Here is a 22,563-nt window from a genome sequence, read left to right on the forward strand (position 1 = left end):
AGAGACTGTCTTTTCTCCATTGTATATCCTTGCCTCCTTTGTCATAGATTAGTTGACCATAGGTGCATGGGTTTATCTCTGGGCTTTCTATCTTGTTCCATTGATCTGTATTTCTGTTTTTGTGCCAGTACTATATTGTCTTGATTACTGTAGCTTTATAGTATAGTCTGAAGTCAGGGAGTCTGATTCCTGCAGCTCTGCTTTTTTCCCTCAAGACTGCTTTGGCTATTCGGGGTCTTTTGTGTCTCCATACAAATTTTAGGATTTTTTGTTCTAGTCCTGTAAAAAATGCCATTGATAATTTGATAGGGATTGCATTGAATCTGTAGATTGCTTTGGGTAGTATAGTCATTTTCACAATATTGATTCTTCCAATCCAAGAACATGGTATATCTCTCCATGTGTTGGTATCATCTTTGATTTCTTTCATCAGTGTCTTATAGTTTTCTGAGTACAGGTCTTTTACCTCCTTAGTAGGTTTATTCCTAGGTATTGTATTCTTTTTGTTACAATGGAAAATGGGAGTGTTTCCTTAATTTCTCTTTCTGATCTTTCGTTGTTAGTGTATAGGAATGCAAGAGATTTCTGTGCATTAATTTTGTATCCTGCAACTTTACCAAATTCATTGATTAGCTCTAGTAGTTTTCTGGTGTCATCTTTAGGATTCTCTTTTTTTTTTTTTCCATCTGCAAACAGTGACAGTTTTACTTCTTCTTTTCCAATTTTTATTCCTTTAATTTCTTTTTCTTCTCTGATTGCCGTGACTAGGACTTCCAAAACTATGTTGAAAAATAGTGGTGAGAGTGGACATCCTTGTCTTGTTCCTGATCTTAGAGGAAATGCTTTCAGTTTTTCACCATTGAGAATGATGTTTGCTGTGGGTTTGTCATATATGGCCTTTATTATGTTGAGGTAGGTTCCCTCTATCCCCACTTTCTGGAGACTTTTTATCATAAATGGGTGTTGAATTTTCTCAAAAGCTTTTTCTGCATCTATTGAGATGATCATAGGTTTTTTATTCTTCAGCTTGTTAATATGGTGTATCACATTGATTGATTTGCATATATTGAAGAATTCTTGCATCCCTGGGATAAATCCCACTTGCTCACGGTGTATGATCCTTTTAATGTGTTGTTGGATTCTGTTTGCTAGTATTTTGTTGAGGATTTTTGCATCTATGTTCATCAGTGATATTGGTCTGTAATTTTCTTTTTTTGGAGTATCTTTGTCTGGTTTTGGTATCAGGGTGATGGGGGTCTCATAGAATGAGTTTGGGAGTCTTCCTTCCTCTGCAATTTTTTGGAAGAGTTTGAGAAGGATGGGTGTTAGCTCTTCTCTAAATGTTTGATAGAATTCACCTGTGAAGCCATCTGGTCCTGGACTTTTTTTTGTTGGAATATTTTTAATCACAGTTTCAATTTCATTGCCTGTGATTGGTCTATTCATATTTTGTATTTCTTCCTGGTTCAGTCTTGGAAGGTTATACCTTTCTAAGAATTTGTCCATTTCTTCCAGATTGTCCATTTTATTGGCAAACGGTTGCTTGTAGTAGTCTCTTAGAATGCTTTGTATTTCTGTGGTGTCTGTTGTAACTTCTATTTCATTTCTAATTTTATTGAGTCCTCTCCCTCTTTTTCTTGATGAGTCTGGCTAATGGTTTATCAATTTTGTTTATCTTCTCAAAGAAGCAGCTTTTAGTTTTATTGATCTTTGCTATTGTTTTCTTAGTTTCTATTTCATTTATTTCTGCTCTGATCTTTATGATTTCTTTCCTTCTACTAACTTGGGGTTATGTTCTTCTTCCTCTAGTTCTTTTAGGTATAAGGTGAGATTGTTTATTTGACATGTTTGTTGTTTCTTGAGGTAGGATTGTATTGCTATAAACTTCCCTCTTAGAACTGCTTTTGCTGCATCCCATAGGTTTTGGATCATCGTGTTTTCATTGTCATTTGTTTCTAGGTATTTTTTTATTTTCTCTTTGATTTCTTCAGTGATCTCTTGGTTATTTAGTAACGTATTGTTTGGCCTCCATGTGTTTGTGTGTTTTACGTTTTTTTCCCTGTAATTGATTTCTAATCTCATAGCATTTGGTCACAAAAGATGCTTGATATGATTTCGATTTTCTTAAATTTACTGAGGCTTGATTTGTGACCCAAGATGTGATCAATCCTGGAGAATGTTCTGTGTGCACTTGAGAAGAAAGTGTAATCTGCTGTTTTGGGTGGAATCTCCTATAAATATCAATTCAATCTATCTGGTCTGTTGTATCATTTAAAGCTTGTGTTTCCTTATTAATTTTCTGTCTGGATGATCTGTCCATTGCTGTAAGTGAGGTGTTAAAGTCCCCCACTATTATTGTGTTACTGACAATTTCCTCTTTTATAGCTGTTAGCAGTTGCCTTATGTATTGAGGTGCTCCTATGTTGGGTGCATATATATCTATAATTGTTATATCTTCTTGGATTGATCCCTTGATCATTATGTAGTGTCCTTCCTTGTCTCTTGTAACATTCTTTATTTTAAAATCTATTTTATCTGATATGAGTATTGCTACTCCAGCTTTCTTTTGATTTCCATTTGCATGGAATATCTTTTTCCATCCCCTCACTTTCAGTCTGTATGTGTCCCTTGGTCTGAAGTGGGTCTCTTGTAGACAGCATATATATGGGTCTTGTTTTTGTATCCATTCAGCAAGCCTGTGTCTTTTGGTTGGAGCATTTAATCCATTCACGTTTAAGGTAATTATCAATATGTATGTTCCTGTTACCATTTTCTTAATTGTTTTGGGTTTGTTTTTATAGGTCCTTTTCTTCTCTTGTGTTTCCCACTTACAGAAGTTCCTTTAGCATTTGTTGTAGAGCTGGTTTGGTGGTGCTGAATTCTCTTAGCTTTTGCTTGTCGGTAAAGCTTTTGATTTCTCCGTCGAATCTGAATGAGATCCTTGCTGGGTAGAGTAATCTTGGTTGTATGTTCTTCCCTTTCATCACTTAAAATATGTCATGCCACTCCCTTCCGGCTTGTAGAGTTTCTGCTGAGAAATCAGCTGTTAACCTTATGGGAGTTCCCTTGTATGTTACTTGTCGTTTTTCCCTTGCTGCTTTCAATAATTTTTTTTTGTCTTTAATTTTTACCAATTTGATTACTATGTGTCTCAGCATGTTTCTCCTTGGGTTTATCCTGTATGGGACTCTCTGTGCTTCCTGGACTTGGGCGGCCATTTCCTTTCCCATGTTAGGGAAGTTTTTGACTATAATCTCTTCAAATATTTTCTTGGGTCCTTTGTCTCTCTCTTCTCCTTCTGGGACCCCTATAATGCGAATGTTGTTGGATTTAATGTTGTCCCAGAGGTCTCTTAGGCTGTCTTCATTTATTTTCATTCTTTTTTCTTTATTCTGTTATGCAGCAGTGAATTCCACCATTCTGTCTTCTAGGTCACTTATCCGTTCTTCTGCCTCAGTAATTCTGCTATTGATTCCTTCTAGTGTAATTTTCATTTCAGTTATTGTATTGTTCATCTCTGTTTGTGTGTTCTTTAATTCTTCTAGGTCTTTGTTAAACATTTCTTGCATCTTCTCGATCTTTGCCTCCATTCTTTTTCTGAGGTCCTGGATCATCTTACTATCATTATTCTGAATTCTTTTTCTGGAAGGTTGCCTATCTCCACTTCATTTAGTTGTTTTTCTGGGGTTTTATCTTGTTCCTTCATCTGGTACATAGCCCTCTGCCTTTTCATCTTGTCTCTCTTTCTGTGAATGTGGTTTTTGTTCCAGAGGCTACAGGATTGTAGTTCTTCTTGCTTCTGCTGTCTTCCCTCTGGTGGATTAGGCTATCTAAGTGGCTTGTACAAGTTTCCTCATGGGAGGGACTGGTGGTGGGTAGAACTGGCTGTTGCTCTGGTGGGCAGAGCTCAGTAAAACTTTAATCCAGTTGTCTGCTGATGGGTGGGGCTGGGTTCCCTCCTTGTTGGTTGTTTGGCCTAAGGTGACCCAACACTGGCGCTTACCCGGGCTCTTTGGTGGGGCTAATGGTGGACTTAGGGAGGGCTCACGCCAAGGAGTACTTCTCAGAACTTCTGCTGCCAGTGCCCTTGTCCTCACGGTGAGACACAGCCACCTCCCACCTCTGCAGAAGACTCTCCAACACTAGCAGGTAGGTCTGGTTTGGTCTTCTGTGGGGTCACTGCTCCTTCCCCTGGGTCCCGATGCTCACACTACTTTGTGTGTGCCCTCCAAGAGTGGAGTCTCTGTTTCCCCCAGTCCTGTCGAGTTCCTTTAATCAAATCCCGCTAGCCTTCAAAGTCTGATTCTCTAGGAATTCCTCCTCCTGTTGCTGGACCCCCAGGTTGGGAAGCCTGACGTGGGGCTCAGAACCTTCACTCCAGTGGGTGGACTTTTGTGGTATAAGTGTTCTCCAGTTTGTGAATCACCCATCCAGCAGTTATGGAATTTGATTTTATTATGATTGTGCCCCTCCTACCGTCTCATTGTGGCTTCTCCTTTGTCTTTGGGTATGGGATATCTTTTTTTGGTGAGTTCCAGTGTCTTCCTGTCGATGCTTGTTCAGCAGTTAGTTTTGTTTCTGGTGCTCTTGCAAGAGGGAGTGACAGCAGGTCTTTCTACTCCATCTTGAACCAATCTCCAGAAAATGAGATTTTTAAAGCTGAGACTTTAGAGATTTCTGGTTAACCCCCATGATTTTACGGATGATGAAATTGACACCCAGAACAGTCGTAATACAATGAAATGATCATTGACAGAATCTTCTTGCAAGACTCTGTGTTTCAACACAATATATATAATACAGCTGACTGCAACTAACCATGTGCAATCTTTATAACCGCTTCTGATACTCATTGGTGATTGCTCACATTTAGGAATAAAATATGAAAGAAGTGCTTTGTTAAAAATAGTATCAGGTTTTCACTACATCCATTCTAGCTTCATATCTTTCAATAATTTAAAATTTTAGACATCTCTTTTTTAAACAATTTGCTTAATTTTGTACAATTTTCTTAACCACAGCATCCAAGCAATTCATGTTATGGTTACAATCTAAATTATTTAAGATATAAATGTTTATTAGAGCTACCTCATTAAGGAACTTGGTTGTAATTATTGGGCAGTTCCTGGACTCCCTTACAGAAACAGAGTGCTGTTTCTTCTTGCTGTTTTTAGACTTCTTTTCAAACGAATTCAGAACTAGCATCTAATTTCCCTTTTTGCTGTGGTATGTGATGAAACTTCAGTTGGAATTAAGAATTAAGGTAGAAGTAGCAGCAAATGTTTCAAATTCTCCCAAACTAGTCTCAGGTTATGCTAATTTCAAGTCCTGCCACTAGGGCCGTATGCTCTGACAAATTTGTGAGGATTTGTTGGTATTATAAAATATATTTGTTAAAAAATGAGGACTCTTTTTTTTTAATATCCGAATACACTTCCCTTATATTATTACACGTTTCCTTTTCCCCCTAATATTTCATTATTTCTCAGTACCATTATTAGAGGGACAGAGGAGGAATACATCCACTGACCATTTTGTTTCTCTGGAAGTCTGAGCAATAATACCGTTTTATTTGTAAAATTGAATCATTACCCATACTTTTAAAGGGCTTTCTACTTTTAAAATGTATTCAATCGTTGCTTGCCATTTTTATAAAGACCAAAATGGAAAAAAATTTCAGAATCACAGGATGATTATAGCCACGTATGCATCACTTCAGGCAAGCTGAGCCTCTCCTGTTTAAGTAGTGAAGCCACTCGTATGCCCTGTGGCAGCCTACCACTCCTCTCCACTCTCCACTTCTCCAGTGTAAAGTAGCCCTGATACTTTCCTAAGCAGCCCCTCCTACAGAGCACCTGCCAGAGTTTAGCCTCTGAAGACTGCTGATGGTGAAGGCTCTGGCCCTAACTAGCTTCATAAAAATCTTTCTCTGCTAGCAAGGGTCCCAAACACTTTGATTTCTGGAATTTGTCATTATGCTGTGTTTGAAATTCTTATCCTACAATTCCCCTTTAGTTGCAGTCCTGAAGTATATGCCTTGTCTCCTCCATGATTTCTGCCTTGAGCATTGGATCCTGCAGTGTTGAAAGACATCTTTTTATTATGATCCACAACTAAAAACTCCCTTTTTGCTTTAAAAAACCAAAGGCTGCCTGCATGGCATCACTTTTGGGGGTTGCTAAGCTTGTATGTTTTTCTAACACTTCACATTAAATAATAGTTTTACTGAACAGTTCTTAAAATTCTGATAAATACTGTTAAATCAGTGTTGAACAAAATGTGCAATGCATATTAGAGAGGGGATGCATTCTTATGCAGGGACATGGGTATATATGTGAAATATGCCAGTATACAACCCACCATTGATGCCAGGACTGGAAGGATTGCTGAAGATAAACTGGCTATCCTATTATGATCATCAGTGTTGGTCTTTGCAGCCAGCATCACTTTAGGCAGTGGCTAATATTACCCCTGCCAAAATGGAGAGCATTTGTCAGTCTAAGTTAAAGACAAAGCTATTCTGGGTTGATTAAGAAAGCCAGGTGTATTAATCTCCTTTGATGTTTTAAAAACAACTGACAGAATTGTTGAGAGACTTCTGAAAATATTAAGGGAAATCCGTTTCATCTTCTAGGTATGATGACTTATTTTGAAAGCAGTGTCTGGGACATGAGTTTGTAATCATCCATTTTCCATTCATTCGTGCAATATTTGGTATGTGTCTGGTGCTGGGAATAATGCAAACAAAAATAATTCCGATAATATCCATTCACCAGGAGCTCATAGATGGGCATAATACAGTTATATCACTCAATGCAACCAGATCTGTTTTTCCAAACTTACTCATCTTTAATAAAAGAAACAATGAAGTAAAACATCTGCAACTTAAACTTATTGAATTCATTCAGTGCTCCTTTTTTGGAGGGAACAGTAGCAGCATTAGCATGTGGTTCTTTGAGTTGGATCAGGCTGCCCTCTGCAGACTCCGTTGTTAACTAAGAACAACCTTAATTTGGGGATCAGGAGATGATGGTATGGCAACCTGCCCCAGTGACTGCAGCTCCCCTTCTTTAGAGAATTCTATCTAGAAGAGGTGATACCCCATTAGCACACTAACGGGATCAACAAAGCAGATTAAATGAGATGATAGGGTGGGGTGGAAATTTGGAGGGAATGGGAATAAACTGGTCAAAACTTTCTAAGGTAACTAGGCTACTAAGGCCTAGGGCAGTGGTTCACAAACTTTGCACATCAGAATCACATGGGGAATTTGTTTATTACTGCTTTCAGAGATTGTGATTTAATTGGTCTTGGCTGAGGCTGGGGATAGGATTCTGAAAGATTCTAACATGAGAGAAGTTGGGAACCAGCTCCAGGGGGCAGGACTCTTTAAGAATCAAACTAATTGTATTTTGCTAAGAACCATTTGAGAATGATACACTGTTGGTCACACTGAAACCCAGAGAATATTGGAGTTGAAAGGGAACTGAGATCATTAGTCCAGCGATTGTACAGGGGCAAATCTTAGGTCATTTATGGCTCCCAGATCTGTTTAGCCTGCATAATGTTCTAAAAGACTTGAGAGCATTCACATAAAAATCTGGATGTTTAGTTTCTTTGAAAAATCAGATCTGACAACTCTGGACCTGCAGAGCAGCAAGAGGCCAGCACTCAGCAGCAGTGTAGTCCCTTATTCAGGTACGTGCTCTCCAGTTTGCCACTCAGCACCAGCCTGACCCTCGTGGGCATTTGATTTGGTCCAGTTGACTCCTGCCTTCTACAAAACTAAAAACTAACTTTCTGCAACTTTCACGCACTGCTCCCAGCTCTGCAGCACAAAGGAAGCTCCTTCCTTCTTCTGCATGAAGGGGCTTCAACTTCTCAAGGGCAGGATTCTTGTTTTCTCTCTGAACGTTCTCCTCCAGCTGAATACCCCTAGTTCCTTCAAGTATTCCCTGTGTGACACACGTTCTGGACTCCTCACCATCCTGGTCCCTTTGTCTGGATATATATCCTCCTTAAAAAATGTGGTACCCAGAGTGAAATGCAGCATTTGCATTGAGGTCTTCTGACCATGGCTGTGACACTTCTATTGATAAAATCTGAAACACCACTAATTTTTATCAGTGTCATCCCATGGCTGGTTCATGTCAAGCCTGTGTCCAACTGAAGTCCCTCCCCTAAGTTTTTTTGATATAAAATGATAAGCCAGTTTTCTCTACCCCAAATTTATACACGCTATTTATAATTTAAATGAAGATGCTACAATTTATGACCTGTTTAATTTCATCTTCATGGTGCCACTCTGGAACTGTTTTGAGTTGTAATTGTCTTCTATTACATCAGCAATGTTGGGTTGCTCCACTCTCAAATCTTTCTGATGCCTTCATTCAAACTGCTGATTTAAAAAATAAAGTTGAATAAGAGCCCTGTGAAATATCAATAGAGGCCAAAATCACACATTCATTAATCAACAGTTTGTTTAAATACCTGAATAGATGTCCATGTACTATACCATCAAGGCCATATTTTTCTTACCCATGAGGCTGTTGAGAAACCCTTTCAGGAACTGATTTATACTGTATTCCATTCATCTCACCTACTAATGTAACAGCCCTATCTCAGGAGGATCTAGGTTAGTGCTTTCCCCAGTTTTGAAAATCAGAACACTAGAAGACAGCAGCTATTTCCTGCTGAAGGCTATCTGGCTACTTTAGGGTATGCCAATCTATCCCTTTGAATCTTTACGTGATGGAAGTGAAGTTGAGACCATAAAGAATTTCTACATAGGCAGAATCCAGGACTCAGGAAGTCAAGGAGACAGAGATTATGCATGTAGAACCAACAGCTTGTCAACATTTAAGAATCCTGAGACAGAGGCTGTTAAGAAGCAAATGACAGACAATTCTTTCTCTACATTAAATCCGATTTTCAACACAAAAAGTAATGGATTTAAAAAGGAACCTTTAGCATAACCATACTTAATGACTTTCTTGATTCAGTGACTGTCCCAAAAACAGGCAAACAATTTAAATAACTTGATCAATTTGGAAACCACTTGGTATACCAAGGTCATCCTCTCAGAAAAGTTCAAGTTCTTGTGTTCTCTGATGATAATCTCTCAGAAGCACAGTTTCAGTCCTAGGAAGCTGATCCTTGAGAATTATTTTGGGACTCTTCGGAGTTCACTCATGAGCCAAAGGGCAGCACTGAGAACAGCCAGGGAGCCTGACTGGTGAGTGGCAGCCAAAGGAGTTGGGACGTACATCAGCAGAGTGCTAATGCCCAAGCCCACCTGTTACAAAGGAAAGAAAGCAGTAAGCCAAGTAGGAACCACATATGCAGAGCTGAAATGACTGGCATGGATAACCAGATACACAAATCCTCCACATTCTCCCATCAGAACATTAAAACATATATTGTTAAATTTCACAAGTAGACTTAAAACAAAGGAAATTCAAACAAATTAGATAAAGCTAAAATTCCTTTTAATTATCCTTCATCTAGCCCAGTTCTCCTCCCCAAAGCTAGCCACTGTTATCAGTTTCTACACACCTATACTTTTGTATACATGTTTATAGAAAAACAACTTGGTGCTTTTAAAAAAATATATTGTTCTGTCACTTGCTTTTCTCCACTTAATGTATGTCTTGAGATCTTATTATTTTAAACTACAGTACAGTATTCCACAGTATGGATATACCATAGATGTTTATTTAGGCTGTTTCCAATTTTTCACTATCACAGTAATTCCACAATGAATTTCCTTGGACAGAGCAGGCATTAATAAGTCAATATGCTTGATGAAAGGATTAAACATTTAACACTTCAAAAGATATTGCCAAACGCCAACTAAAAAGAGCTATACCAACTCATGCTCTCGCTAAGAATATACAAAGGTATCCATTTTCCTATACCCATGCCAACATCTGCTTACCTTTTTTTTTCATTTTTTTCCAATCTGACAGGTACAAAATGGCACACATTGCTTTAATTTGTTCCTCTCTGATCATAGGTGAGGCTAAACAGCTTTTCATATTTATTGGCCATTCATCATTCCTCTTGTGAGAATTGTGTATCAATATCCTTTACTTATTTTCTGGTTGTTAACCTTTTAGTCTACTATAAATATTGAAAATATTTTCTCCTAGTCTGTCACCTTTCTTCCTAAATTTTGTTTTGAGGACACCTTCAGAACAAAAAGAAGTGGTTTATACCTGTGTGTAAGCCAAAGCTAGCAGAGTCACTGCTGCTATCTTGGTCCTTCGAGGAAGGGGAATTCTCCGGGAGAGGAAGTAGAGTGCTGTAATGGCAGCAACTGAAGTGATTCCCTGCAGGGAGGAAAGTGTCTCATCAAGTGCCAGGAAGAAATGTCCCACCCTCCTGGTTTCTGCTCACCTTACAGGTAACTCCACCAGATCCACTGAATAACCACTAAGCACTTTCCCCTCCCAGGCAGAGGACCACCTGATTACTCCTCCTCAGCTTCTTCCACGCTCCTCTTCTGTTTGCCACTTCAATGCCAGCCAGGCATGGCTCCACCTAAAGTTTCTGCACGTACCACTTTATACACACTCAGCAATCTTATCCACCTTCCAATGTGGGTGTCCCCCACGTGTGGCCCTCGGTTTTTAAATTATTCTTTTCATCCTTATCCCTAATTTTATCTCTACTCCAATCCTGTATTTTTAAAACAGGGCTAACACCAGCACACGAGGGTTATTGTTTCCCTGGGCTGTGACTAGAGGAGGTGGTGGTGCTGCCAGCTAGGGCTAAAAATGATCTGAAGTCTCCTTTTCATTTCCACCTCTTCAGAAAGAGTCTGCAGCTGGCAGGAAGGTTTCCATCCCCCTTCCATGATGTCAAGCAGAATGTTTTTCTATCATTTTCTATACCAATTTCATTTCTTTTCCTTTTCAGAGCTGTCCACGATGACAATTTCAACCAGACCTGACTTATTCCAAAATGCTGTGTGGCAGTGGGGACTGAGCCCACACAAGGTAACTTGCCCAAGCCCCAGCATTCCATCTGGATATGAGGCCCCTGGGCCTCTCTCTGGGTGCACTACTATCATCTCACACTCAACGTACCTCAGTCTGATGACATCCTCTGTCTCTAGCTCAACACTCATTCCAATAGTCCCATTTCTGCTGGTGTGTTTTAAACATGCCACAGAAGAAACTCTGGGATCTCCTTTGATCCTTCCTTACCTTTATTCCTGCAGCCAGTCTTCTACTCCCTACAACCTCTCTCAGATTCACCAAGCTTCTCAATCCCAGTCCCACCATTAAGCCCTGAACCCCATCATTCTCACGGCATTACTACAATAGCACTACTGCTTCTCCCGGGTCTCCTTGCTGCTGATCTTTCCCTGCTCCAATTTATCGTGCCCAGGCCACCAAGCTGATCTAATAGCAGGCCCTTAATAAATATTAGCTTATATAAAATGAGTATTTATGATGCTCTTAGCTTCCTGGGGTCTTGGTTCAGCTCTGACAGCTGTGTGTTCAGCAACCACTGTCTTTGTACTCTCTTCTCTACTCGGCCTCAGTTTTGCTAAAATGACTCTCCTATGCATGTGCAGGATTGAGGGGAGTTAATCATTTGCCAGATGATAAAAGGCATATTTGAACTTTTAGAAGGTGGCAGTATCCTGAAAGTTAGAATTTGGCTAGAGGGGTGTGGGTAATTAAGACAAAAACGTCACATCAGAAAACTGGTACTAAATTTCTTCTAAAAAGAAAAGGAAATCTGATTCCCACTCTACCGTCTCAGCGTTGCCATCAGTGCTTCAGACACCGCAGAGTCTGTAAGAGGCTCCCTGTCCTTAGTAGCCAGTAACCACCAGCCAGACTTACCAGAATCCGGTGATCAAACTGCACCGTGGTGGGATTCTCGAAAACATTCCGCAGGAGAGGGGAGAAGGTAAAGAGATCCTCTGGGATCCAAGATTCTCCCATCTTGGGGAAGGAGTTGTAAACAAGCCCAGCATCCAGCCCTGCCACAAAAGCCCCTGTATTCCAAGGTAAAAAGTATTTATTAAAATGAAAGAAAGAAGAGATCAAAGATCAAATACTAGTTCTGACATAGAAAATGTTTATTATCCCAGAGTTAGACAAAAGGAATAGTCAGAGAATAGAAAGATCAATAGCACAGGTTCTCAAATAGGGAATATATATCACAATCACCATGGAAACTTAAAAAAAAAACAAAAAACCCCTGCATCCTTACCTATTCCCACCCCAAGATTCTGGGATGCCTCCCCTAGAGGGGTGGACTAGAAGCTCTAGAGGAGGCATATTAGTTTAGAAAAGTTCCCTTAGTGATTGTGATGTCCTGCTTACCTCCCCAACTGAGAACTACTCATCTATTCTGGAACTAGTTAATTTACTCCTTCACTTCCTCAAGTCTCCACTCAAATGTCACCTTATCAAAGAGATCTCCCCAGTTATCCTATACTGCATAAGATAGCCCTCCCCCAGCCCACCTCTATCCCCTTATCTTGCTTTATTTTTCTTTGAAGCACCAAACATTATCTGACATGTTATGTTTTGTTGTTTATTATCTGTCTTCCTCAAGTGCTCAAAAAAATCTTATAAACTAAATCCTGGGTAAACACACAAAGAATATATCCATGAATTCAATGGATAACTGATCCATTAGTTATGATCAAAGATTCAGGTTTGTTAAGTCACATTCCTTATTTTTATAAATGGCATTTATAAAGTCAAAATTCATGTTCTTCCACCAAAAAAAGGGGAGGAGGTTTGGGTGGATCACTGGTTTGATGGTTTTATTTAGAGCTGTGCTGTCCAATCAAACTTTCTAAGATGATGGAAATGTTCTATATCTGTCATCCATCCAGTACAGTGGCTGCTAGCCACCCACGTGGCTACTGAGCACTTGAAATGTGGCTAATGTGAATGAGAAACTAAACTTTAAATTTTATTTACTTTTAAGTAACTTAAGTTTAAATAGTCACATGAGGCTACTGATAATTGTATAGGGCAGTTCCGGAGTAAGAGAGGTAGAGGTGTAATTTGAAGAATGATAAAGATCTGTGTTAGTCTCTTTGCCCCAGTAAACTCCCCATCTAAGGCCATCTTTGAGGACAGGCTTTTGTTGGACCCATCTTGGTGTAGTGTAATAATAACAATAACGTCGGGACTTCCCTGGTGGCACAGTGGTTAAGAATTCGCCTGCCAATGCAGGGGACACGGGTTCAATCCCTGCTCCAGGAAGGTCCAACATGCTGCGGAGCAACTAAGCCCGTGAGCCACAACTGCTGAAGCCCACGCGCCCTACAGCCTGCACACCGCAACTACTGAAGTCCACGCACTCTAGGGCCCATGTGCTGCAACTACTGAAGCCCGCATACCGATAGCCTATGCTCTGCAACAAGAGAAGCCACTGCAATAAGAAGCCCACGCATCGCAATGAAGAGTAGCCCCTGCTCGCTGCAACTAGAGAAAGCCCACGCACAGCAACAGAGACCCAACGCAGCCAAAAATAATAATAATAACAATAATGTATATATAATAACAACAGCTAACACTTACATAGCCTTTGCTACATGTGAGGTGCTAAGCACTTCACATATATTACTCAAACTATTATCATCTTCCCCAGTTTATAGATGAGGTCATGAAGCCCAGAGAGGTTACATAGCTTGTCCAAGGTCATGTAGTTCACAAGTGGTAAAGCCAGGATTTGAACCTAGACAGTCTGGACCCAGATAGATACTCAATATTTTTGTTCAACCAACTGGAAAGCAGGATTTGGGGAAGGGAGGAAGGAATAAAAAGAGGATGAAGATGGTGGTATATGACAGAGGCAGGTATGAAAAGGAAATATAAAGATACAGGAGGAAAGCATTAGGCAAGAAATCCCACCTGAATGTGGAATGAAGCTAGGCCATCTTTGATAAGAAGAGTCCTACCTGAGAGAGCCGTAAGGAACACCAGGCCTGCAGTTCCATGAGCAAATCGTCTCAACCTCAGGAGTTGACGCGTTACAGGCAACTAAATAATAAAAGAAAATCGCACAGATAAACTGAATGCAGGAACTATGAAAGGCAGCAGAGATCTCCAAGGCCAAACCCCAGAGACAATCTGAGGTCAGATCTTCTCTGACCCCTAGGCTAGGTTCAGTACTCCCAGCAGATATTCTATTTTATTCTATCTAAATTTTATTAAATTTATACATTTACTATTTGTCTTCCCTGCTATCTTGTAAGTTTTGTGAAGGCAGGAACTGCCATCTGACTTGCTTATTATAGTAATCCTAGCCCAGTAGTTGGCATATAGGTATTCAATATATATCTGTTCAGTAACTGAATGATCTGCATTGTTCACGGGAAAACACTTCACCATGGTTAAAGTGATGTGACTTAAGGTACAGAACTGGATTTTCATGCTGTGTGTAATAATTCATGTTTAGCAAATATAATCAGAATCGAAACTACATAAAATGCCTAGAGTAGATTCTTGCATTTAGTGTTTTGGGTAAAGCCAAAATTTGTTTTTATTTTTACTGTAGCCAACTTGTGATAATAATCAGTGAATCAACAAATATTTAGTAAGAACTTTATACACAGATAACCATAAAGATACAAAGGAAAGTCAGAGTGCTGCCCTCAAATGATTTACAATCTAGTATGTGAAGAGTTAGGCATCATTACTAAGATTTTGTAGGACGGTGTATCAGCACTGTCCACTGGAATTTTCTGTGATGATGGAAATGTTCTGTTATCTGTGCTGGCCAATATGTGGCTAATGAGGATCTAAAATAAGGCTAGAGCAACTGAAAAATTTTTTAAAAGTTAATTTTATTTAAAGTTTAAGTAGATAACAAGTTTGTTTATATAAAGTTAATTTTATTTAATTTTAATTAGAATTTAAATAGCCACATGTGGCTAGCAGCTACTGTGCTGGACAGCACAGTTCTACGTGGTTGACTAGCATCTCAAATCCTTTCTGTAATTAGTGCAGAATATAAATAAACAAAAAGAGAAAAACAATAATTAAAAAGTCATTGGTAACCTTTAAGAGTACCATTCGGTAGAGAGTATTTAGGAGAGTATGGGCATGTGTATAAGTGTGGAGGTGAATGTGTGGCTGGGTATATATAGGGGTGGGTGGGGAAGCCAGATGACAAGAACTGGAAAACAAGAATGGGTTGTCAGGATGTATAGCTACAGATGTACTCAATTCATTTTAGACGTCTGCCTTTGAAAGTAAGAGGAACAGGAACTACTCAGGTGTGGATTACCTACTATACCAATGTTTCAGCCCCACCTGGCTTCCCTGTGGGATGACTGCTAAGTCAACATCTCCTGTCCTTATTGGGATCCAGACCACTGGCTCCAAGTACCTACTGGATGATTCTATTTAAAAGTCCTACTATCATCCTAAACTTCACTCCATGAACAGGTTATCCAGGCCAACCATGACTTTAATACCTAAAATAATACTCATTTTAAAAATACCTAGTGTTTTCCTTTAATCAGCGTACAGAGAAAATACTTTTAAGCAACATCACTACGGTTTACTATTTTGTTAGATTTGCTGAATGGTAGGGTCCCCACATAAAGAACAAACAACTCAACGTCACTCTTGCACACCACTAAAGGTCTACAAATAGCTCTCGTTCTGGTCTTCCTCACCTCTCCATCCATCATCCCTCTGGGAGTCAGAAGTAAAGTGGTTGGGGTATCTCTTGTTGTTGGTACTCTTTCCTTTTTCTAAAATTCATCTTTTCATCTTTCTTGATAGGCAATGCTGACAAAATATTTGGCACCTATACTAATTCTCCTTTGAATAAGCTGCTCCAGCCCAAAAGAATAATTGCAGTTTTTACTTTGCCGTCCCAAAGCTATCCAGAGTCCCAAAGTTCAGTGTTTCTCTAAACTTTGGTTATATCTAGCTTCTGGTAAAACTGATAGGTGTTACTAAGGGAATGCATGCATTTTGACAAATAACTTCCCATTAGTACCAGAATTTCCATTTCTCTGACCCTGTCAGCATCTGTACAGATGTGGTAAACAATACAGACTGACTTCACCTTGTGCTGAGGTAGCAGCAGCGAGAAAGAGGTCCACAAGCTGGCGCAATAAAGCACAAGGGCCGATCCCAGGTGGGCGGCAAGGCGGTACTGACTGACCCGAGGGATGTCATGGGAATCTGGTTTCTCTGCTAAGCCACTTTTCACCATATACCATCCCAACAGGCCCTGCAACCAAAAAGAGAAGAGGCAAACAAAACAAGGTTGAAGCTGTTTATTCAACTTTACTCTCTGAGAAAGTGAGTACTCCCACCTAACTCCTCCTTTCCATACCCTCCCATATCCCCAGTATCCCAGGAATTGAGACCTACCCAATTTCCACATACAGCACCAAAAATACTACACCACTGTTTAGAATAACATTTTATTGAAGTAGAAGCCAAATATAGAAAAGTACACAAAAGTGTATTTGGGCAAAAGCTTACAAATACTTGGCATAATTTAACATTATGTAAACCAGTGAAATATGAAAGTAAAAAGACAGCTGATTTTACAAAAACTAGATGCTTTGGAGAAACCTGACAAAGATAACTGCTTAAAAACAATTACTGTCATGTTAGGTGGAAAAAGACAATTCTAAAGGTTTGGGGGGAAGTCATAAAAATCTATAAGGCTTTTCAGGCAAATTGGTTTGAAAGTGTCTAAATTTCTACTCCTCTTTTAAAAAAATGGTAATGAAAGTACATGTTTAAGTTGAAAAGTTTAAGGTATGTATTATTATTCTATGATTCCCTGTTTTAACTGACTTTTTCAAGTAACCAAACAACTGTCAGTTCTAGTCATATCAGATAAGGTACCCTTTCACCCTGACTCTCCCCAGCCAATAATCATGTTAAAGAGATGGGAGAATCCCACCTTTTCTAAATATATACTCCTCAGGAAGTCTTTTTGGGTATTTCTTTCCCCCTTCAAGACTACCCTAGATGTTCTAATTATTGTGATTTCATCTGCACAGGACACCGGAAGATGAGGGAGTATACAGTGTGATTTGCCAGCCCTCACTTTCCTCCCCTTGCCATCTTCAAATTTTTGCCTCCCTGGAAGTCTATCTTAAGTAGGTTTTATTTTTCTTTTTAATTCTGAAACAAACTTTCACTTTGTTTCACCAATCCTCCCTAGTTTCTATTAGATTTTTATTAATGTCTACCTCTTTATTATCTTTTTCTATCGCCTTTATTTTGTCTCTTACATCTCCCTCCTTAACTCCTTTTCATTGGTTCGTATTCTTACCACTTTGAGTTAAATCAACCAATTAGCTTCCTCCTGATCAAATTTTGGTATTTCTTTGATGCTCTGAGACTCTCCCTTAGGGCCTGTATACCTTGACCCAAATACTCACATGTGTCTTCTCTAACACTCCCTTCCTTGGCTCTCAGGCTTCCCTAACCCCTTAACTGTGGGAGTCATTCAAAGCTCTTTTCCTTAAGAAAAGAGAGAAGTTCAACTTATATAATTTTAATCACCATTTATACTTTCAGCTCTCAGCTTCATCTGTATTCTAAGATTCTTTATCCCACAGAATGTTTCTCTCTTCTGGAATTTCCCTATTTGCTTCTATAGCCATTCTAGTATAGGGATCCCACTTCCCCATAGAGCAGGCAAGTTAGAAAAAGGAAGGATACAAGAACCCAGGAAGAAAGCCATAATGGAAAAGGAACTCTAATTCTTGTGACATAAAAACATATTTACTGAGTGCTTACTGATTCCAGGCACTACTCTAAGCACTTTCATGCATGATCTCACTTAATATTCACAGAACCTAAGTGGTAGGTTCTATTATTGTCCCCATTTACAGGTAAGGAAAGCACAGCCTACAGAGGTTAGACAACATGCCCTACTAAGTGACAGAGCTGGGCCTTGAAACCAGGCCTGTGACACTAAAATCCATGCTCTTACCCACTCTGTTACACTGTTTCAAAGATTACTTCATTAAAAACAATGCCACCTTGGAGGCTCCTGAGAACATCTCTGATTTCCCAAACTTGAGTAAATCTCACCTGGAAGCAAACTAAACCACAGAGGGCAAGAACACGTCCTTTCAGGCCATGCGTGAGCCAGCCCTTTCTCCAAAAGTAGGCAGCAGGCAGGATGTATGCGAGGCCTACAAGGCGACCCCACATTCGGTGTGAGTACTCCATGTACCAGATGAACTTGAATTCTGCCAGCGTCATATCATGATTCAAGCTGGGTGAAAAGGGACGTCAAAAATAAGAAAGAGAAAAAAGTTCATCTAATTTTTATTTCCTGACAGAATGCAGGAACATTCTCGGTTTTAAAGCTTGACTGGTCTGCCCTCTTCCTCATCGGCCACCTCAGAATCACTTTGGAATTGGAGGTTTAGCGTAGGGAGCTCGCTAAACATAACTGAACCAAATATCGAAAAATCGGGGAACCTAAACATTCTGAAATGTTTAAATAAGCAAAAGATTGCGTGGGCCCACTGGAAGTTTACCCGATTTTCTATAATACTTACATTTTAAATTCTGGAAACTGCTGATATTTTTGGAATTCTGCTTCCCATTCTTCCTGGCTTGTAGGTGGCTTCATCCCCTTTATTAAATGCCAGTCTACCATTGAGAGGCCAGACTCTGTCAACCTTAAGATAGGAAAGAAATCTGAGTGTATTAAACTTGAGTGTGTATAAGTGTGTGCACCACACTGGATTATTCATAAATGGTTTACAGCAGCAAGTGGATCTGAACTTGACCCCTATAAAGGTAAACACATCGTTTCATCGTTTCGTCTTTTGACAACTTGCTCTCTTCTTACTGCTTAGAATTTTGTCAGAAGCAGCTATCAGGTACAAATTTCTTTACTCCTTGTACTATTTCATTAAACTCTCCTTACTTCTTTCACTAGCATTCCTTAACAGATAAAACCAACCCTTAGACGAAAGAAATGTGTCCTAAATGCATAACCAATATTATTTTATTTTTTTAATTAATTAATTAATTTTTTGGCTGCGCTGGGTCTTCGTTGCTGCACGCGGGCTTTCTCTAGTTGCAGTGAGCGGGGGCTACTCTTGGTTGCAGTGCGCGGGCTTCCATTGCAGAGGCTTCTCTTGTTGCGGAGCACGGGCTCTAGGCGCGCGAGCTTAGTAGTTGTGGCATGCGGGCTCAGTAGTCGTGGCTTGCGGGCTCTAGAGTGCAGGCTCAGTAGTTGTGGCGCACGGGCTTAGCTGCTCCACGGCATGTGGGATCTTCCCGGACCAGGGCTCGAACCTGTGCCCCCTGCATTGGCAGGCAGATTCTTAACCACTGCACCACCAGGGAAGCCCCAACCAATATCATTTACACAGGGAGAAGAGACTGCTACAGATATAAATCGGTTTAGGTTATTGAGTGAATTTAAAGACAATACAACTCAAATTTGTTGCAGTTTCCCATAACAGCCTATATAACACATAGGTATTTTGAAATAAGGGCACAGGGAATGTGGAGAGAATTTGAGGAACACATACTTTATTAACACTATAAAGTATTTTCACCAAAAGGGGTCAGGATTCCAAAAGTAAAAAAGCTGATTTCTGGTCTGAGGCAGGAAATGTACACGACAAACCTGGAACATCTTAACAGAAAGCAAGGAATCAAAGGTTACTAGGGTCCTGTCAAAAAGACTCTGGAGCCAGTCTGAAGAGGTTCCCACTGACTAAAGATGGGACAATTTGGGCAAATCTCAGTACAACGGATTGAAACATATCAAATATATTTAAAACTAGGAGCTCCTAATACTTAAAAACTCACTTTACTGGTCACCTTTGGAGAGTGCTTAGGAACCAATTTCTTATTTTGAAAATTGGTAAATAAAAGGAAAGGAATCAAGTGTTTATCTTGCCTTTCCGAATACATTGTACCTTAGGATAACCAAATTGCTGATTAAAGTTTCTCTTTATAGTTGAGCTAATAAAATACCTATTACAATTTTGCAACTCTAGTGAAATAATGTATTTAGGCAATGATCATCAATGGCTGTTGACATCTCTAATAGACACCAGATATTTATGAATGTTCTAATAACCTATGAAGTATTTTGCCCCCTGCCCCCCAACCTGAATCTGATCAAGCAACACGTGGTTTACAGGAAATACAGGGGACAATGGAACATGTTAAACAACATAAGTATGCAATCAGCAAAATCTAGACTGTGAGAAAATCCAAAAGGACAAATGACTTGGGTTTCTTCTACAACAAAAAAACTGCAAAGCGGGTGGGAGAGGTGGAGGGAGTAGAATCCAAATCTATAAAATCTCTTTATAGATTTAAAGAGACCTAACAGGCATGCATAGGAACCAACTGAGAGGTATGGAACTTATCTGCACTTAATTCAAACAAACTGTACAAAAATTTTTGTGACAAATTTGAACTCTGATTGTAGGGGGAAATATACACAAACAATGCACAGCTAACAGGTAAGACCTGAACCAGTCTTTATGAAGGGCTTCTACTAGTAAAACCCTAAACTGTTCTAGGGCTGGGCAAGCCATCAGACCTGTTCCCTCTGTAGGCCTCAGTTTCTGCATACGTAAAATGAGGGAGCTAGATGAAATGATTTCTAAGGTCCCTTCCCCCTCCATCATCCTGCACTTTAATGATGACTCAAATAGCTGACTCACTATGAACAAACTACTCACCTAGTTACTCCACCAAGAATAACTGCTCCAGCCACTGTTCCACTGCAGACCAGGAGCCATCGGCCCACCACCCGCTCAGCAGCTTTTGAAGGTTGGGACACTGTACCCCTTCCAGGTTGCAAAGCTACTTCAGAGATGGTGCTGTATTGCCCTGGCCTCAAGGGGCGCCTGATCCCACAGCTGCAACCACACTAAGGAGATCAAGACAGACAAATTACAACTGGAGAAAGAGGGAAAGGCTTCACTCCACTGCTACTCACACTCAATCTCTGTCTGGTGTGGAGTACCCTGAATGGCCCCATTTCCACTGCTACTGCCCTGCTAAATCATCATCTCTTATCTGGACTACATCCACTCCCAACTGCCTCCAATCCATCCCCACACCACCTGAACCTTCTGGTCTCTGCATATTTCCCCCAGACTTAACTCTACACCTAAATATGGATTATTTTATTTCTCCTATGGGTCTTTTTTTTTTTTTTTTTTTTTTTGCTGTACGTGGGCCTCTCACTGTTGTGGCCCCTCCCGTTGCGGAGCAGAGGCTCCGGACGCACAGGCTCAGCGGCCATGGCTCACGGGCCCAGCCGCTCCACGGCATGTGGGATCTTCCCGGACCAGGTCACGAACCCGTCTCTCCTGCATCGGCAGGCGGACTCCCAACCATTGAGCCACCAAGGAAGCCCTCTCCTATGGGTCTTTAAATATGATTTTTCTCTGACCGGGGCACTACTGGTCCCCTGACTGATAATACCTCCTGCAGATCTCAGCTTAGATGTCACCTCCTCTAGGAAGTATTCCCAGACTCCCCCACATCTGCAACAGGTCACTCTCCCAGCATACTACACCTCTCCATCACACACTGTAATGTACCATTCAGTACACAGAGGTTTGTCTCCATCTCCCACTAAGCTATGAGCTGTGGGACAGCAATGTCTAGTCAGTCTGGCTCTTTCCCTCTTGCACACTTCGTTTCAAACACAGTCCCCTTACATAACAAGACCTTAATAAAGATTTGACAAATCAGTTACAAATGAATGAACTGTGACTTCCTCTAAGGCAGGAAACTTTTGGTATTTTATCTTTTCCTTCCCAGTTCCTAACGCATATTAATCACGCAATAATTATTAGTTCAGCGAATAAACGCCCTCTCCTGACTCTATCCCTAAAAGTCCAAACACCCATGTTTTCCCTATCCTGCTTCTAATTAACTAAGTAACTTTAGACAAGTTAAGCCTCAATTTACTTTTCTCTGTAGAATGGGGTTATAGTCCCTAACCTGACTATCCGGGAGCTTTGAGCAAAAATCAAATACATGGGTAAAAATCACTGAGCTTTTACTATGTGCTAAGCCTCTATGTATATTAAATTATTTAATGCAACAACCCTTATGAAGTAGGTGCTATTATCCCCATTTTGCAGATGAATAAATTGAGGCACAGAAAGGTTACCCAACTTGGCTAATAGCCCACAGCTACTAAGTGGTAAGTCCAGATCCGAACTCAGGGGCCCTAGACATAAGTAAATGCGTCGTGAACTCCAAGGAGCTACGGAAACGTGACATGTGAGAATTATTCTCTCTGTACTGGCCCTTTCACCCCATGCCAGCTTCCGCGACTCAGTCCGCTGCTGTGCGGTACCTGTGTTCTAGGCGCCGCCCCAGGAATCAAGAGCCGGAGACACGGGTTCCCCATCACTGCCTTCAAGGGCGGAAAGAGTAATCGCTGCATACTATGAACAGTGCACAACTGCCACCTACACACTCCTGCACTCCCTGGTCTCCTTTCTCCGCCACCGACTGGAGAAGCACTACCGGGTCACGCAGAACGAGCCCCTCCTTTTCAGAAGGCCGGGGCGAGCAGTGACTGCGCCTG

At 40.4% G+C, this 22,563-nt stretch overlaps 2 protein-coding genes across 5 annotated transcripts in view; one reads left to right on the forward strand and one right to left on the reverse strand.

The window, feature by feature from the left end:
- The window catches only part of ENTPD7 (ectonucleoside triphosphate diphosphohydrolase 7), a 58,122-nt gene extending 41,006 nt beyond the window's left edge, over nt 1-17,116 (forward strand). For all 3 annotated transcript variants that reach the window (XR_007471345.1, XR_007471343.1, XR_007471344.1), the window contains 3 exons: nt 10,921-11,000; nt 16,228-16,301; nt 17,018-17,116. The gene's annotated coding sequence lies outside the window, so the exon portion shown is untranslated. The remainder of the gene's footprint in view (nt 1-10,920; nt 11,001-16,227; nt 16,302-17,017) is intronic.
- LOC101278715 (cytochrome c oxidase assembly protein COX15 homolog) lies at nt 6,827-22,502 on the reverse strand. Of its 2 annotated transcripts, XR_004482628.2 has the most exons (10): nt 22,330-22,502; nt 20,693-20,883; nt 18,536-18,658; nt 18,060-18,246; nt 16,063-16,230; nt 13,940-14,021; nt 11,859-12,013; nt 10,218-10,331; nt 8,491-9,295; nt 6,827-8,398 (listed from the first exon to the last, which is right to left on the reverse strand). XR_004482628.2 is itself a non-coding variant. In XM_004268443.4 (9 exons), the coding sequence occupies exons 1-9, from the start codon at nt 22,417-22,419 to the stop codon at nt 9,164-9,166; spliced, it is 1,242 nt and encodes a 413-aa protein (XP_004268491.1). In that variant the 5' UTR covers nt 22,420-22,502; the 3' UTR covers nt 6,827-9,163. The 2 variants fall into 2 exon arrangements, 1 of the variants encoding a protein (XP_004268491.1); XM_004268443.4 differs by having other exon boundaries at nt 6,827-9,295.
- Nucleotides 22,503-22,563: the final 61 nt, after the last annotated feature.

Source organism: Orcinus orca, chromosome 14 (genome assembly GCF_937001465.1).
Source record: "Orcinus orca chromosome 14, mOrcOrc1.1, whole genome shotgun sequence".
NCBI lineage: Eukaryota > Metazoa > Chordata > Mammalia > Artiodactyla > Delphinidae > Orcinus > Orcinus orca.